At 44.3% G+C, this 17,768-nt stretch overlaps 1 protein-coding gene across 1 annotated transcript in view; it reads right to left on the minus strand.

The window, feature by feature from the left end:
• Positions 1–3,858: 3,858 nt before the first annotated feature.
• Positions 3,859–17,768, minus strand: part of gabra2b (gamma-aminobutyric acid type A receptor subunit alpha2b) — a 73,462-nt gene continuing 59,552 nt past the window's right edge. Inside the window, exon 9 of the mRNA XM_077247365.1 lies at positions 3,859–4,342. Within this exon, the coding sequence (XP_077103480.1) occupies positions 4,034–4,342 (309 nt within the window). The 3' untranslated portion in view covers positions 3,859–4,033. The remainder of the gene's footprint in view (positions 4,343–17,768) is intronic.

Raw genomic sequence — 17,768 nt, forward strand, 5'->3', positions numbered from 1 at the left:
AAAATAACAGCATATGCGTTTAGAACATCATGTCAGTGGGTTCAATTAGACAGAATTTTCATTTTTGGATGTAACTTTCCTTATAAACAATAATAATTTTAAAAGCTGGTTGACAGATCAGTTGTAACGCCTAACAATAAACAACCCCAAAACATTTAGAATATTCAAACATTCTGTTCAGAACATCCCATCTGAGAACATAAACCACTGGGGCATGTTTCATATGGGATGTATGAGATAGAGTGAGAGAGAATGAAAGAGAGCAAAAGCTATACATTCTGTATGTGGAAGGCTCTTTTCCATGCCAGGAAAGTTTACAGTTCACCTCTTTTTTTATTGCTCAAACAGTTTATGCATAACGAAGATGCAACCATTATTCAATACAATCAAAGCAATTTGAAAATCAAAGCAGAGCTCCAAACAATATTATACCACACAGAAAACAGATTTATTATGACAGCATGTCAAATAATACTCAGAAATAAATGAATATGTGTATATTTCAATAAATATATAGTTAAATAAATATTTAGAAACATATTGGCACTTTGATATAAACTCTTAAACTTTAGAAAAGTATATTTTTTATAATGAATAAATTAACAATAATAAATAGTGCTAAATAATCATAACAATAATGAATACCATTCCCGAACAGTTGTATCATTTTCTATGGAGCCAATGAGGCTGCAGCATGCTTAAATGAACATCTTTCCCTTAGAAATACTGTAAATGAAAACTGAATGAGAAAAACAATCAAATAAGAAACTCCGCAATGCTTATTTTTTTGTGTGTATAAAACTGTACAAACAGTCAACATAAAACATTACACACAAGTGTACAACAACACCGACATGAACAAATATTCCTTACATATATACAAAAAAATAGTTGTCAACTCTGTGACAGGCATTTCGATTTGCAGAATTCTGTCAGTGACATTTCTACGGTTTTACTGCATCATTCTGTCAGTGACATTTCTACGGTTTTACTGCATCATATTTAGTACGCTAAATTTTAGGAATATTCAGCTTCGTTTTGGAGGCTAAACAATTGTAGTAAACATGCAATAGTTGAAGCACTTCGGTCTTTTGGTCCAAAAAGAACTTTGTTTGTAAGAGTTCAATATGAGGAATGCACAGTGGCAAAAAGAGGAAATTACTGAACATGAAATAATCATGTTTATATATATATATATATATATATATATATATATATATATATATATATATATATATAATAGGATTTTTTTTTCGTTCACTAATTTCCTTAGATCCAGCACGAAAGATGAAGTGTGCCATTTATACATCACTAGGATCACCAATCAGATTGTTTCCAAATACTCCCCCTGCCTGCCATTGGTTGAAATACAAATAGTCCCGCCCACGGCAGGCTACTTAAAGGGGTCATCGGATGCAAAATTCAATTTTATGTGGTGTTTGCACATAAATGTGTCTTTGCAGTGTGTGGACAACCACGATGCAATGAAAAAAAAAACATTCACTCCTTTTTTTTATCCTCAAAAGGCCTAAACACTCAATAATCAAGCCGTTTGGATTTTCTGAGCAAAATCATATTGATGTCATATTGCTCATGCTCCGCCCACCACCACTGACGGACTGTCCCGTATTAGCATATTTCCACCCTCAGCCATTTGTATGTGCGTGTCTTGTGTCGCAACACCCCACGGAAGAGAGGGATGTGGTGAGCAGTTGCATATTATCTTTTAAAGAGACATGCACCAAAACGGTAGCCTGGTTAAAACCAGACCCTTCTCAGTCGTAACTGAGTTAGGGTCTGGGGAAGGTTCATTGACAGCTCACTTCCAAAGGGGCGTCACCAACGGACGTTGCTCAAATGCCTCTGGGCGCAATTGGATAGACCTAAAACCAATCAGATCGATCGTCATCTTGTAAAGCTTGTAAAGCTCAATGTTTGTGATTGGTGCCTCGATTTGGAAAGATTGGAAATGAGCTTGAATGGGCTCTTCGCCAGACTAACTTGCAGAGCAAATCTAAATTTAGCGGAAGTTCGTCTGGGTTTTCCCAGGCTACCGAAACGGGTCACTGTGAACAGAGCTGTTTTTGAGGAGGCAAAGGGTGTTGTTTTACACAACCGTTGAGGAATTTTAACCAAAGTATGTTACAAACTTTACATGAAGACCCTAAAGAATAATTTCAACTTGTGGAAAATTGGCTTCCGATGACCCCTTTAAAGATCTGAAAGTGCCACAAAGCCACAGTGTTCACACTCTTTAAGAAGACAACCTATAATTATATAGGTTATAAAAAAAGTTTTATAATTGTGTCAGCACATTAAACCTGGACAAGGAGAAAGCACTTAAACTTGAGTTTAAAATATGACACACTTCACCTTTGAAGAAAGAGTGTTAGGAAAGCTCAACCTGCTGTTATTTATTAACATGGACTGTAAAAAAAAGATGGACGACTGGTCTCCAGTTCCTTCAATTGAAGAAAAATAAAATATCCCAGATACGGTCATTCCCGATTACATCATTCGAAGCCTGCGCAGTATAGTGATCTTGAGGTGGAGCCGAGGCATCAAGGTCCCGCACACACTCCCGCTCACACAGACTCAATCACAAGCACAGCTGTCAATCATGAGGTTACACCACTTTTTTTGTAGCATCAAATAACTAACTAAAACCAAAATTTCTGAAAAAACAACAACAACGAATACTTGAATATGATAAGAACTACCAAAAATGACAGAAACCATCTTTAAAAAATAAATAAAAATAAATTAAATGTAAGTGGATTTTTTAGTTTGGCTCGAGTCCCATTCAATAACATGAAGAGGGACCTATACTGCAGCCAGCCACCAGGAGGCGATCAAAATACTCTGGCTTCACTTTTCAGGATGTGTGCAGCACACTTGTTTATGCATTTTAAATAATAACTAGCAAAACAAAAGTTAGTTTTTTATAACAATCATGAAGGACCAAATGTAGTTACATGTAAAGCCACACGGAATGAAAATGGACCCCATTTACTTTCTTACGACTAATTTCACAGAAAATGTGTATTCACAATCTTTCACTAAAATATAATCATTTGCTCGACTCTGAAACAAATCTTCTTGTTGGGTAAAACCTTGCTTTTAACAATGCAATATGGGATGCAATTGCAGATTCTTGTCTTCAAATTTCAGGCTGAGATTCCCACACCACCCTGAATTATGCTGCTGCATTAGAGACCTTTATAAAGGGATATAGAATAAAAAAATAAATAAAATACAGTAAACGGATTGAAAACCATGTTGACATCATCCAAAGTACTGTTAATAGAACCCTCCTGTTTTAACAGAAGAAAATAAAATCACATACGGTAAAGATACAGCAATGTGTGTAAACTGTTGATTTCATATGTTTTTTTTTTTTGTGTATGGGCCCAGCACAAAATATCAGACCATAAGCACTAACGTGCATGGTCTTATAGATAAAAAAAGGCTAGTCAAAAACAAGCACCATCACAAAAAATCTTAACATTTACACCAAATAAACAAATAAACAAACAAATAAATAAATAAATGGTAGCACTTTATTTTGATGGTCCCCTTAAGACATTGTTAACTACAAGTAATCTGCAACAATGTTGCACCTACATGTCAACTGACTTACAGGTAGTAGAATGTCAACAGTGGACTATCAAAATAAAGTGAAACCAAATAAATAAATAAATAAATCACTAAAATGTGCTAATCTATATCACAGAGAGAGGTCCAAAGTCAGAATCTCACAGAGCAAAACACGTCAAACCAAACGTAACATCATTTTCACTACGTACATATGTACAAAGGCAAATGTCATTTCAAAAGCACTGCTGAAAAAGCTGTAGAAAAGAGAGGCGAGAGATAGAGAGAGATAGAAAGGCATCTTGCAACAATCCACGACACGTCTGTCTGGAGCAGATGGGAAAGAGCGTCGGAGCGTGATTATATTCAGAGTCCCTGGGTGGTTTTGGCCTAGTCTTTAGTCCTGCTTAGTGGATCCCGTCGCAGCCCTGGACGTCGTCTAATAAGAGGGCACCATGTCTTTGATCACGGGTTCTCTGTTCAAATACGTCGCCCAGTAAACCAGGTTGAATGTCCCGAAGAGAACTGGGAACATGATACGGGATATGCGGTCGATTTTACTCACACTGTTGAAGGTTTTCTTCGCCTCGGCTGGTTTTCCGTCGGCTTTGGTCTTTCCCGGTTCGGCTACGTTCCCCTTGGCGATGGTGGGGAGGAGGACCGTGTCCTTGTTGATGTTGGGGGCGTAGTTCGCCACAGCGACGGCGTAGGCGTTGTTCTTCTTGATGACTGAAGCTTTCTCCTTTTTCTGTGGGAAATTGAGAGTTTGCCATTTTTAAGAAGTCAGTACTTTGGAATATGCTTGTCAGTCCTGTTTGGAGAGCTAATTGTAATTCTGGTTGGATAGTTTGGTTATGAAAGCAAATAAGAACATAAAACATAATGTTCTTAAAGAACAGTTCTTTTAAAAGAACATAAAATACATTTTATGACCGAAGCTAATGTATCAAAATTATGATAATTTTATTTGCTAAAAAATTACAAAAGCATCTAAGAAAACTTATTCTAAAATTAAAATAGAAAATGTGTATTTCAGTCATGAAACTCTAGAGATTGCAGACTGATAAGTCCTCTAAATGCAATCTGCAAACAATCACTTCATTGGATGCATGGTGGAAGCTGATTGGCCTCTGCTGATCATGCAGCCAATGAGATTGCTTGCTCAACATTTAAATAGTCTGGTTGATTGTTTGCTGTAAGCTAGTCCTGCAGAGCGCTATCAGAGTTCCTCTGAACCCCTCCACCTCCCCAGCTCCACCTGCCTAGATCTGCTACGGGATTTATATATGTCTATTCATGCAGCAGCATATTCAATTACATGCTAAAACTATTCCAAGAGTTGTAATGGTTTGAATTGGAAAAATGAAATAAAGGCTCAGCTGTGACTCAACTTCCAATGCCAAATCTATTTATACAATTTATAAAGATAGTTAACATAAGATGATTGGCCATTGTCCACGTATTGGCCAGTATTCAATCTGCTCCAGTCTCCAGGACAATTTGAGCCTCGAATACAGTTGTCAATCGCAAACATTGAGGTAATGCAGCCTCTGTGTGTTATACATCATCCACTTGCCGGATAAAACCACGCTAGTTGTAAAACATGAGATGTATTATGATGAGGAGTTGATGGAACAACTGGAGGTGTCAAGGATGAGCAGGCTCATGATGAAGAACAGGGAGGAAGATTCATGATTCAATAAGTTCTTGTCATAACAGCAGTGTAAAATTTCCGCTGTGCCGGCATCGCTTGAACACAGAAAAATAACAAGATCCCACACATGACAAACACTCATTAATAACAACTTTCTCTCTCTGTTGGCATGCCCACACACACAAACATTAAAAGACACATGCAATTCACACATATGGGCCTGGATAATAAAGTTAAAAATGATATGCGTGTTTGTGTGTATGCATATATTGTCGCTGTTGGGCGGAAACCTCATATATCCCTATTTTATCTTTTTTTTTTTTTCTTATTCATTACTATTAGTCACCCTTTACGTATGTCTGTGAGTTTTGCATATCTTTCACCAATGAAAAATATTAAAAAGAGCTTGTGACTAATGGTGCGTTCACGTGCTATGGTAATTATGGTAAATACCAAAAGCCGACGTGGAAAATGCACATGAACACCCAGGTGTTCATGTGGTATTTTCCACTGGGCAGCTCGTAGAATATTTTGATGCACGAGTTGCCGAGATGAGATAACCTTTGACGTTTTCAAAATGGCGGAGAGCAACGCGAGAGTCGTGAATGGTAAAAATATGTACTATTCATGATCTAGAAAATATAGGCTACAGCATATCATTTACCGTTTGAGATTTGATAAATCATCTTCGTGCTGTAGCAGATGACTTAAGCAATCTAAAATAGTTTTAGCTAAATAAAAGGTCTGGATCTCCATCTTTCTACCACATTACGACAACAAAAGCATGAACGAAACACATTGGTAAATACCAGTTCACAAGTGGAAAATACCATATTTTCCATAGCACGTGAACGCACCATAAACCTCATAACTCCACCTGACAGCGATGACACACACACACACACACACACACACACACACACACACACACACACACACACACACACACACACACACACACACACACACACACACATACACCACCTTATATACAGTACCACTTTTCGAAATACAATCAATTTATTTTTCCCACAAAGCATCCTGTTTCAAATGGAAACACATCACCATGAAAGTAAAATGGGTTGTATATGCCATTTCACGTTGACTTTAAAGGGAAAGTCCAGCTCTGAGTGATACAAGATGACTCAGCAGTGAAACAGGACTGACTCGCGCAGGTGTTTTAATGGTGAGTGCGCTGAGCGTTCAGTCTGTTTCTCCAGCTGGGTTCTCGGCACATGCCCGCAGGCCCTGCTCTCATTCTGGGTGTTTCAAAAGGCCACAGACCTCCACCTCCCCCTCACCCCGAGAGCTGATGAATGCGCCCCAGGAAGCAGCAATGCGGTAATTAAAGAGAGTGACAGGAACTATAGTAATGCATCAGTATAAACGCAGGATGGTTACTAAGAGAGGCCATTTGCTACACTGTCAGCTCAAACACCACTGAAATTCAGATGAAGATGAAGAGCAAACCAGGACCGAAACAATGTATGATCACTGGAAATTAGTTTAACTACTTGCTACTCCTTAGAAGTCACTTGGAAGTCTTGAATCAAATTAGTGAAGATATCCTAAAGGTTCTGAGCATCAGGTTAGAGTGTAATACGAGGTTTGATAGCATCTAAAATCAGCCTGAATGCATGCCATGTTTAGCTGTGCATGTTAAAATGAACACAGACAACGTGAGCATATGCTGTCAAACAGCCCTCAGTGAAACAAATGAAATGACAATTTAAAACCCCACAGAGCCTATTTCACGCTTAAATAATTTATTTATATGTTGTTTTAGAAAATGTATGTGGCAAACTCTAAATAAACAAATGAGACACAATGCGCACAATGTGTTTTCTGTGTCACCATGAAATTAATCTCACACAATCTATGAAGAAAATCATAAATAAATGAAGTCATAAATAACCCCAAAATCAAAGATAAAAAAATTTGTGTATGTAATCATACACTATATATATATATATATATATATATATATATATATATATATATATACAAAATATTTTTTTTTTTGCATAAGAATTATTTTTTGTACATTTAAAATATTTTTGCAAGGCAATATTTTATTCACAATTATGTCATGAAATATTAAAAACACTTCTGTTGGCACTGCAGTAATGAGAGCGAGATTGCATTATGGCAATGTGAATAAGGCTTCACCTTTTTTAATGATTTTGTTTTTCTTTCTTTTGCTTTTCGAAGTGAAAACATGACTTGGACATTATCTTGACAGGTTATGCAAGATTCACTGTTGCACCGTATCTATTAGATTGATTAGATCTATTTCTGGTGCATCAGACTCCAAAAAACTTTAAACCAAGAAATATAGGTCTACTTTCTGTGACTGTGACAGAACCAGACAGTGCTAAAATCTGCATAAACATACCAATTCTACAGGCTGTCATTTCTGATTGGCTGACTGACCTTTATTGGGAAGAATGTGATTTGTGGAGAAGATTCGAAGGCTCATGAATAAGCAATGATCTTGTGCTACTGAGTCTGACTAGAGAAGGAAGAGACCCTTATGAAACTGATATTAATCAATCTCAGATAATGAGAATACGACTCCAGAATTTATTGTGTGAATGTCTGTCAGAGAGACAGGGTCACGGAAAATCTCAGGGTTGACCTCACTGGATTATAATAATTCTTTGCAGGGTACTAAAATCTCAATAGTCATTAAAGGATTTGACTGGAAAATAGCATATAGTGCAGTTTTGCTTGGGCTAAATTTAAATAAATAAAAACATAACTGTGATAAATAAAAAACAAAACTGCTAAATAACTAACAAACTGTGTTGTCATAGGCTAAGTCTTGTCTGCAAAAAAAATGTCTCTTGCTGTTTATTGTATTCTGGTATATAAATCTTGGATCATCTTTCCATCATTAATGGCTCATACTGTAAATGAGATTTTTTTAAAAATCTCTTATTCCAAGTATTAAACTTTGGAGCATAACTTGTACTGGTTTACTACGAACATTTGAAACCATATCTGCACCATGAATCATATCTAGACTTTCTTCTGTAATCAATCAGCCCATTTTGTTTGTATGAATAATCTCTAATGAATCTAATAACTGATCTTTTTTTTTCTTTCCTTTTATATGCCATTCCAGCTTCTATGGCTGTTCATGGCTAAAGCCAGGTTAAGTTATATAAAACGTCTACGGTTACGTATGTAACCCTCGTTCCCTGAGTAGGGAACGGAGACGTTACGTCGGATGACGACGAATGGGGTTTCGCTTAGAAAGCCTATCAACTTCGAGTATTACAAAACGAGCCAATGGCAAAGAAATGCCATGGGTCTGCGGAATTTGCATGGCGTAACTCCGCCCCACCTCGTGGGTATAAAAGGAGGAAGCCGGCAGCAAGCAGATATGTTTCTTCGCTGAGGAGCCAAGACTGAGCTCAGGCGATCCCCGCGGTACAGCGGAAAGTGGCAGGCAGACGTAACGTCTCCGTTCCCTACTCAGGGAACGAGGGTTACATACGTAACCGTAGACGTTCCCTTTCGTTGTCACTCCGAGTTACGTCGGATGACGACGAATGGGGTTACCAGTCTAATCACGCCACCTTCTCAGCTGTCTTCCAGTGCCCTGCGTAAATCGAGATCCCTGTCAGCCTGGACAAAGGACTCCATATAACACAGGAATACCAAGGTACACTGGGAAGCATATCCCAAGCTTAGGGGAAGTATGCAATTAAAGCCAGCCCGGAGGGGGGGGGACTTAGAGAATACACATATGACCCGAAGGAAGCATATGGAAAACACTGGGGTGTCCAGCCGCAGGTGGAATATTTCAACCCCAGGGGTGGCAAGGTGGCTTGCCAAGGGAAAGACACACGCTCAGAGAGGCTTACAGTGGAAATACACATGTGGGGGTCGCTCAGAGGAGGGACCATGCACACGGGAGGCACCTAGCCGACGCACAGGCAATAGACACTGGCGCCGACGTCAGGAGTGCTGGAGGAGCTCAGGGCTTTCGGAGAAGCTCACCTGAGGAAAGTATCGCACGTATCCAGTCCGTGGAGTGGAATGGCGAGCAAGCGAAGACACCTGAGCGGGTCCGGTACTAGCTGGTTGAAGCGAGTACACGAGAGGACACAGGCTCCACTCGGAGATTATAGAATCTGGCGAATGTGTTAGGTGTCGCCCAGCCTGCAGCTCTGCAGATGTCTGTTAGCGAGGCGCCATGCGCTAGAGCCCAAGAGGACGCCACACTCCGGGTGGAGTGGGCAGTCACACCAAGGGGGCACGGTCGACCTTGCTGCTGGTAAGCCAAAGCAATGGTGTCCACTATCCAGTGAGACAACCTTTGCTTGGAGAGAGCCTTTCCCTTCAGCTTCCCACCATAACAGACAAAGAGCTGGTCTGAGGTCCTGAAACACTGCGTTCTGTCTACATAGGCGCGGAGAGCGCGTACTGGACAGAGCAGTGCCAAGGCTGGGTCTGCCTCCTCCGAGGGCAGCGCTTGCAGGTTCACCACCTGGTCCCGAAAGGGAGTGGTAGGAACCTTGGGCACATATCCAGGCCGGGGTCTCAGGATCACGTGAGAGGAAGCCGGCCCAAATTCCAGGCACGCTTCGTCAACGGAGAATGCGTGCAGGTCCCCAACCCTCTTGATGGAGGCCAGTGCAACCAGGAGCGCTGTCTTCATAGACAGGAACTTAAGCTCGACTGATTGCAGGGGCTCAAAGGGAGCACTCTTCAGGGCAGTTAGAACCACTGAGAGGTCCCAAGAGGGAACGAGAGGAGGACGAGGAGGATTTAGTCTCCTCGCTCCTCTCAGGAACCTGATGATCAGGTCGTGCTTCCCTACCGACTTACCTTCGATGAGGTCATGATGTGCGGCAATGGCGGCAACATAGACCTTCAGGGTGGAGGGAGACAGCCTACGCTCCAGCCCCTGTTGAAGGAAGGAAAGCAAAACACTGATCGAGCATCTCCGGGGGTCTTCTCGGTGAGAAGAGCACCAGTTGACGAAGAGGTTCCACTTCAACGCATAGACGTGTCTCGTGGACGACGCTCTAGCGGAAGTGATGGTAGCCACCACCGCTGGTGGTAGGGTACTCAAACCTGCCTCGTCCCATCCAGGAGCCACACGTGGAGGTTCCAAAGATCGGGACGAGGGTGCCATAGGGTGCCCCGTCCCTGAGAAAGAAGGTTCTTCCTCAGAGGGATCGGCCAGGGAGGTGCTGTCGCGAGGAGTACTAGTTCGGGGAACCAGGTCCGGTTGGGCCAGTAAGGGGCAACCAGAATGACCTGCTCCTCGTCCTCCCTGACCTTGCGCAAAGTGTGCGCAAGAAGGCTCACTGGGGGAAACGCATACTTGCGGCCCTGCGGCCAGCTGTGCGCCAGAGCATCCGTGCCGAGCGTGCCCTCGGTCAGGGAATAACTGGGCGCAATGGGTCGAGTCGTGAGAGGCAAACAGATCTATCTGCGCGTCCCCGAACTGGTCCCAAATCAGCTGAACCGACTGGGGATGGAGTCGCCATTCTCCAGGGAGGGGCTGAAGCCGTGAGAGCTCGTCGGCTGCACAGTTCAGCGCTCCGGGAATGAAGATGGCTCGAAGCGACCTCAGATGCTTCTGACTCCATAGGAGGAGGTGGCGAGCGAGTTGTGACATACGGCGGGAGCGTAGACCACCTTGATGGTTGATGTACGCTACAGTGGCGGTATTGTCGAGCGCACTAGTACGTGTTGACCCCTGAGCAACGCCCGGAAGCGGTGCAGGGCAAGGCGTACTGCCAACAACTCGAGGCAATTGACATGCCACAGCCGCTGGGGTCCTGTCCAGGAGCCCGCAGCAGCATGTCCATTGCACATGGCGCCCCAGCCCGTGGTGGAGGCATCTGTTGAGACAACAACATGCCGGGAAGCTCGTGCCAGGGGGACACCGGCCCTGAGAAAATCGAGGTTCGACCACGGGGTGAAGAACTGACGGCAGGTCGGAGTAACTGGTACTCGGAACGTGCCGTGTTGCCATGCCCACCTCGGGACTCGGTCGCGAAGCCAAAGCTGAAGCGGTCTCATATGAAGCAATCCGAGCGGCGTGACCGCGGCTGCAGATGCCATATGCCCCAGGAGCCTCTGAAAAAGTTTCAGTGGAACCGCACTCTTGCCCTCGAATTGTCTTAGGCAAGTCAGCAGTGACTGCGCGCGCTCGCTCGTAAGCTGCGCGGACATGGCGACCGAGTCGATGTCCATACCGAGAAAAGAGATCCTCTGCACGGGGCAAAGTTTGCTCTTCTCCCAGTTGACCCGAAGGCCCAGACGGGCTAGGTGCCGGAGCACTAGGTCCCTGTGTTCGCAAACCTGATCTCGAGAGTGAGCTAGGATCAGCCAGTCGTCGATATAACTCAGGATGCGAACCCCTTGCTCTCGAAGGGGAACAAGGGCCGCCTCGACGACCTTCGTGAAGATGCGAGGAGACAGGGCTAGCCCGAAAGGGAGAACCGCGTACTGGTATGCCTGCCCCTCGAAAGCAAACCGGAGGAACGGTCTGTGTCGAGGAAGAATGGAGACATGAAAGTAGGCGTCCTTCAGGTCGATCGCTGCAAACCAATCCTGGGGCCGTATGCATTCGAAAACGCGTTTGGCGGTGAGCATCTTGAACGGCATCCGGTGAAGGGAGCGGTTCAGCACGCGCAAGTCCAGGATTGGCCGTAACCCACCGGTTTTCTTGGGGACAATGAAGTAGGGGCTGTAGAAGCCGGACCTCATCTCGGCTGGAGGGACAGTCTCGATTGCACCCTTCGCCAGCAGGGTGGCAATCTCTGCTCTCATGATAGGGGCATTGCCACCGACCAAAGTGGAGCGGACTCCCCTGAAGCGGGGAGGAGACCGTGCGAACTGAATCGCATAGCCGAGCCTGACGGTACGCGCGATCCAGTGGGACAGACGGGGAAGCTCTAGCCAGGCTCCCAGGAACTGAACCAACGGGATCATGCGAGCCACAGGCGTCCCCCCGGAGGGGCAGCGAGGCGGAGTAACTGGCCCAGATGTGGACGGCATAGCGGCCCGGAGAGGGGGCACAGTTAGCAACCGCACCCTGGCAGAGGGGGCCAGGGGAGGACCAGGCTGGTCGTCCCGCGGGGGCCTGCTCTGCCAGGGGTCTGGCGACAGAGGGGGACAGGGGCGAAGCGGTCCGTGGACGGCACGCCATGTCAACCGCCTCTGGGACAGAGGGGGGCGAGGAGAGCACGGCTTGTGGGCGGCGCTCTGTGTCGCCCGAGAACTCTGTGAGCTCAGGGAAGAGGGGATTGTTTCTGACTTTAACCACATTAGGGTGCTGCCCACCCGTGGGTGAGCAGCGGGGAGTGGAGAACAAAAGATTCTCCCCCGGCCCTCCACCGGGGGAAGGAGTGGTCCTGCTACCACCTCCTGAGAAACAATCATCATCCCTGAGCAGCCCGTCTCAGGAGCGCCGCTTGGCCCGGCGTTTAGCGGGGGGCGGGGCAGGAGAGGGCTGTGGCGCCTTCTTACGGCTTCCTCCGCGACCGGCCCTGGGTGGATGTTGCTGTGTGGTCCGGGCGGGAGGGGCGGGAGCCGCAGGAGGGCGCCCTCGGCGGGAAACAGGTCGAGGCGTCTGCCCGGCCGGCAAGGTGGAGGCAGCAGCGGGCCGGCGGGGCAGAATGTGTTTGATGGCCTCTGTCTGTTTCTGGGCAGTTGAAAACTGTTGGGCAAAGTCTTCAACTGCACCGCCGAAGAGGCCGGCCTGGGACAAGGGGGCGTTAAGCAGACGGGTCCGCTCAGCGTCCCGCATGTCAGCCAGGTTCAGCCACAGATGTCGCTCCTGGACCACAGCTGTGGACATCACCAAACCCAGGGAGCGCGCGGTAACCTTCGTCGCCCGGAGAGCAAGGTCGGTCGCGGCGCGCAGCTCATCAAAGAGCCCTGGGTTTGTCCTACCCTCGTGCATGTCTCTGAACATCTGGGCCTGGTAGACCTGCAGAGTGGCCATAGCATGCAGTGAAGCAGCCGCCTGTCCCGCCGCTCTGTAAGACTTCGCCACCAGGGTCGACGAAAATCTACAGGCTTTGGATGGGTGCTTAGGCTCGCCCCGAGAAGAAGCACTCTGAGGACATAGTTGCATGGCAACAGAGCGTTCAACCGGGGGAAGCCCAGTGTACCCACGGGCAGCTGCCTCATCGAGGGGAGGAAAGGCGGATGAGACCAGCGAGCGGTCCCGAGAAGACAGGGGGGTCTTCCAGGACTTCGAGATCTCATCATGCACATCCGGGAAGAAAGGTATTGGGGTTTGCCGAGGACGAGGGTCGGCGGCCTTACCCAAAAACCAATCGTCCAGCCGCGAGCGCTCAGGACAGGGTGGAGGCCTCCACTCAAGTCCGATGCTCGCGGCTGCCCGGAAAAGCATGGCCGTCATCTCCGGATCAGACTCGAGCACAGCCGTATGCACACCGGAAGGTGGCAGCTGTGACGAGCCCTCACTTCCAGAAGAGTCAAACCCGCCAATTGATGCTGCAACAGACATGGCATCTTCCTCTGTAGCTTCAACTGAAGCACGCGGGCCACCAGAGGGTAGACCCGCGGGAATCAGCAGTTCACTAGCGGGCACCGTCATTGAAGAGGGGGGCTGGGGTCGCGGACACATAGTCGGCGCCTTGTTCCAGACCGTAACCCTCAGATCACCCTGGCCACCAGCCGCAGGACGGGGGGTGGATGAGGGGACTCTCACTCTTGCGAGTTCACCGAGTCTCGACCGTAATGACGCGATGGTCATGTTCCCACAGAGAGAACATGAGTCATGCACGAGCGCTGCTCTAGCATGATCAATGCCCAAACATACTATGCAACGCTCGTGCCCATCAGAGTCCGATACCAATCTGCCGCAACCGGAAGTACACGGGCGAGACATCTTTAAAAAGACGTGCCACGTGTAAGCTCTTTTAGTGAGAGAAAACTCAAGTATTGAAGCACCCGGGGAGAAACGCACCGACTGGCAGACCACTGCAACAGATCAGCAGGAAGCACGCTCTCGCCGTAGATCGCCGTCACACCAACACTCGAGGTACTCGTTTGTAAAGCTGACAATTCAGAGATGGCTTGTGGAGAGAAGAATACACTTGGCTCCGAAGCGAAAACATATCTGCTTGCTGCCGGCTTCCTCCTTTTATACCCACGAGGTGGGGCGGAGTTACGCCATGCAAATTCCGCAGACCCATGGCATTTCTTTGCCATTGGCTCGTTTTGTAATACTCAAAGTTGATAGGCTTTCTAAGCGAAACCCCATTCGTCGTCATCCGACGTAACTCGGAGTGACAACGAAAGGGAACTAAAGATTTTTTAAGATAAAAAAAAAAAATTCTAAAAACCTTAAGATTAAATTTGGATTTACTTAGTTAAAAAACTTTTCAAAAGTATCAACAGAACAAAAGAAGTTGAACCAATGGGTAGAAGTATTATAGTCCAAGCAAAATATATTTAATGGACTGTGTATTCTGACAAGATAAACACTTTGGTGAATTTCTCCAAATAGTAGAAATGTATGTGTGAGTTTTGAGTGTCCTATCCAGCATCGTGTGTAAATGACTGGAACCCAGCGATTATTACAAGGGAATATATGTTTTGTCCCATTATCAAGATTTATCTCACGTAATTTGTTGTTTAAGCACTGATCCCATTCCGATTCCCATTTATTTTTGGTGTATGCATTTAATGTTGGTCTCAGATCTGTGAAAGGTATTTTCCTGGTTCTTTAGATAACGTCTGCTTGCTCATTACCAGAAACTCGTGTGTGGCCAGCAGAGCAGAAAATAATATTACAATTCTTTGATTCAAGAGATGACAATTTGATTAAAATCTGCAATGTTTATTTTTGATCAGTTTTAATAATTCCAACGCTTCAAGACATGATTTTGAACCAGTTATTATAAAAGCAATCCTGTTGCGAAGATATCTCAATGAACTTCACTGCCAATAATAGAGCATTGTCTCTGCAGTGAAACCTAAACTTTAGTCAGGGGTGCGTAAATCCTGATGCAGTTGAGTCGTTGCAAAAGTTACTGCCACTTGATTTCCAGATTAAGATCCATCTGTGTATATTGGGGTATGTTGTGGGAACATTGCTCTCATTTCCAAAAATTGATGATGATAATCATTCGGATGAGTTGTAGATGTTTGGTTCCTTGTTGAATCCAGGCTTTTTGAGATGAATGAATTCTGCAAAAATGTGTCTGTTTCAAAATGTTTAAATCCACTTTCAGATTCTACAGATGGGTTTAAATGCGTAGACCAAATGGACGGATCTAACTGCTGAATAGGCTGGATTTTCCTTATTTGTTTTAAGTTTGATTGCATATTTTAAATCCAACTTTATTTGTCTGATTTTCCCAAGGACTTTTCACTTCCACATATGGACTTTGGATTGATATTCTATAAGCTCCCAAAGCCAATCATATGCCTTGGTGGTACAGAGTATCCAAAAGTCATATAAATTATTTCCTGGATGATAAATTATACTTACATATACTTTATACCATAAATTATACTTTCACAGTGAAGCTTTGAGCAAATCAAAGTTCTGTACAAATTCGTATGAGTTTAACTGTCTGCTCCTCACATGGTTTAGGATAAAACCTATAAAACATTCATGGCTTTAAAACATTTCGTTGTAAGTAATGTAATGTGAGGAATAAAAGACAGATTTCTGTCAAAGGTGATACCAAGAAAACTGGTCAACATTAATGGGGACTCCATCCATAAACAACTCTGGTTCATTGTACAGTGAATGAACGAAGCTGACAGAAATGCATGGAGACAGTTTTTGTTTGTGAAAACTTGAAACCATTCTGTGTTGACTAAGATTGTATTTTGTTTATCTTCTTTCCTTATGTATTGCAATGATTACTGCCCCACATAAAGTTGTGGCTATTAAAATCTCCCATTAGAATAAAGGGAGATGGGAGCTGAGCGACAAGGTTATCAAGGTTCATGTGTGTCAAATTTAAATCAGGAGGAATGTAAATAGAACAGACTATAATGGTTTTCTGCAGCATCAGCCACCTGTAGATTGCTGATAATATTTGACTATATATATATATATATATATAAACTAGGAATCACCTAATTTCTTATTAAAATTGCTGTACCACTGGAAGCATGCTTGTTATTAGGGCAGAATAGTCACATTTTTTATTATTCATCCTTGAGAAAAGATGAGTTTAAGATTTGATATAGTTCTGAACAGTTTGAGGTTTATCTTTATGCATCCAGGTGATTCCTGTCTGGCAATCTATTATTCTCACAGCTTTATTTTGACAGCAGAAGCAAACGTTTAAACAGGTGCAGCCACAATTTCCTTTGATTCAGGACAAATAATCCTCTTTGTACATCTGAACTTCTGTTTTTCCTCTTCTTTGATTTACATGGAGGACTGTTTTGATGCAGCTTAATGATCACCTGTGCAATTACAAAAATTTGATGTTTTTTCATAACTCTCCTTGTCATGGCCTTGCTCAACACAATTACAACAGATGTGTTTGTTGTTGCAGCCATTAGACCTGTTTTTACTTTTGACAATTCAAGTAATGGAAGCCAGAGCAAACCACATTTCTCAGAGACCAAGATCTCTTCCTCCACCGACAAGGGTCGCAACTCACAGCAAAGGAGCCGTCCCTTTTCTTGTTTCTCATAACAGTATTGGGAAAACAAGGATCTATGGCCCGGTTTACACCTGGTATTAAGATAAGTGGACGACACTAAATACAGGTGTAAACGGGGTCTAAAACTTTTGAGCTTGTCCACTTTCAACCACTTCCAGTGGTAGTTGAAAAACGCATTTGTCCGGATTGATTTCGTACAGTAGACTCTCATGTGGTCGAATGTGTTCGAACAGCCACAAAAGACGCCTACTCTCCACCTACTGACCTAACGCGTGAACATTATGGGAAGAGCTCTAGCCAGACGGGATTTAAACTGTCAGCTGAAGACCCAAGTTTGGTTTGAAGATGAAAAACGTACCAAGCACAATGTTCTCTCAACAGTCCTGATTTCTAACACACACTGCAGTGTTCGGCTGGTCTTGTGGCTGTCAGAGCCGAAACTAAAGCTGCTGCTCTCATTGTGTTTTTCCGTCGTCTCCAGTCGCATTCATATCTAAACTGTGTGATCATATTTTGTACATTAAATCGGAAGATCTGAAAAGCCCATGCATTTACCCTCCAATAGATCCTCCCCTCGAAGAAATCAGGACAGAAGTGTGTAAACAGGAATGTGTCTCCCTCGTCTACTTGTGATCCGATCCAACAAAACGCATCTTAATACCAGGTGTAAACAGGGCCTATTATACTCTATTACACTCTCATATGACTGAAATATGCAGTGGTCCATGATAAAATCATTATGGATTATTCTGTGGTTATCTCATTCTGACCTGCAGCAGAAATGTAGAGAGCCTCATGTATCATAGACTATCAGGATGGCTTTAAAGTCAGGACATCAGTGAACATCAGTTCTTGTTCAGCATATCAAATGAAAACCTATATAT

This window comes from Siphateles boraxobius, unplaced genomic scaffold (genome assembly GCF_051911475.1).
Source record: "Siphateles boraxobius isolate OS27281-9 unplaced genomic scaffold, OSU_SipBor_1 3, whole genome shotgun sequence".
Taxonomy (NCBI): domain Eukaryota; kingdom Metazoa; phylum Chordata; class Actinopteri; order Cypriniformes; family Leuciscidae; genus Siphateles; species Siphateles boraxobius.